The 1,486-nt window shown below is 45.0% G+C and overlaps 1 protein-coding gene across 1 annotated transcript; it reads left to right on the forward strand.

The window, feature by feature from the left end:
- Positions 1–73: 73 nt before the first annotated feature.
- Pmar_PMAR023109 (hypothetical protein) lies at positions 74–355 on the forward strand (the record flags this gene model as incomplete). The annotated part of the gene is made up of 1 exon (XM_002766171.1): positions 74–355. One exon carries the CDS (start codon positions 74–76, stop codon positions 353–355), a length of 282 nt encoding a protein of 93 aa, XP_002766217.1.
- Between the last annotated feature and the right edge of the window lie 1,131 nt (positions 356–1,486).

The following is a 1,486-nucleotide window of genomic DNA, read 5'->3' on the forward strand; positions in this document are numbered from 1 at the left end:
GGGCCTATATAAAGATGACAGTAGAGAAGGCTCAAGCGTTTTGGTATTCCTTCAAAAACCCGGAAACTTCACCATGGATATCACACTTGGTGGTTGCCGTCTATATTACGAAGATGTTCCGTACGAGATGGTTGAGGAGAATGGTGCCTCTTGGGTGAAGCCTGATTATAGCTCCACTACTCTGGCTTATGCTCTGAGTAACTGCAGGTTCGACGCCAACTCGAGATACACTCTTAATGATCTGGAGAATATCGAATTCCACGATGCGCAAGATCCGAACGACCAGACGTTAGTAGTTTACAGAATGCTAGAGACCTATGGGAAGACACTGAGGACGGTCTTCAGGAACCAGTAGGCAGAAAGGGATTCTCTATGTTTGACGATCTCAATGAATATGTAATTCCAACAAGACCAAGTTACTGTCAACTTTTGAATATTTGGGTCCTTTTAGTGGGAGGTTTAGCATCAACGTTGCCGGATTGGGGATGTTGAGTCAGCCTTACCTCCCGCATTCAAACTTTAACCAATAATTTTACTTTGCATCACGATTGTGTTGCGTATATAACAGTGATAAATGACAGGGGAAGCTTCAACGTCTCGTATAACAGCCTTCATCTGTATAACAGTGCGGTTGTTTGGTCGCCTTGTATAACAGCCTATACGGCAGCTCGGCGATCTCGCTACTTTGAGATTCTTTCTATGGCTTTGATTTGTTTTTCTCTTAGATTTGTTACAATGTGCATGATTGTAATCGGAGTAGTAGTTACTTGTCGACGACAAGTTGTCGTATGCATCGGAGGCGAGTGTATGCTTCATTGGTGGGTCACTCAATGTTATTCCTACATTCAATGATGACGCCAATGTGGTGTTGATACTATCAACACCACATCAGCGTCATCAGCTTCTTAGGAGTTCAACGACTTTCGTCTTCCACCTTGTGTCTCGTCCTTTCATAGCTCCCAACTCTAGTCCTTATCTACTCCACTAAATCCAGAGATGAGAGCAAAATTTATCTGACGTGTTCCTGGAAAAGCGTATACCAAATTCTCTGTTGGTTGATCTCCACTCAGGGCGCGACAGAATAGAAGCTCATACAGGAGATTTCTAGGCTGCCACTAGGGTTGGCCGACTTGGCAGGGTCATCAGATGCCCTTAGAAGTTCACAGTAGATTCTCTCGATGCTTCCCTTCCAAGCTTGTGTGCATAAACCGTCGCATGAAACGAACCTCGGCATTCAATGATCCAACAAGCTCGACCCAGGACGAAAAACGATATCGTCAGCCCTCTTTGATGGAAGAGCTGGAAGATTCGCAGACTGCCTTGGATGCTGTAAATAAGGAATGTTGTCGCGAGCCCATTCGAGTAACCCGAGTGTTCATAGTATCGTTTCGGCCACTCGATCAAGGTACAACGAGAATATGATTGTCAAAAGCAGCCGTTATACGAGCCCGGGCTCGAATATTAGAGAGAATACCCAACTTTTGGC

Source organism: Perkinsus marinus, assembly GCF_000006405.1.
Source record: "Perkinsus marinus ATCC 50983 genomic scaffold scf_1104296973554, whole genome shotgun sequence".
In the NCBI taxonomy this organism is placed as follows: Eukaryota; Perkinsozoa; order Perkinsida; family Perkinsidae; genus Perkinsus; species Perkinsus marinus.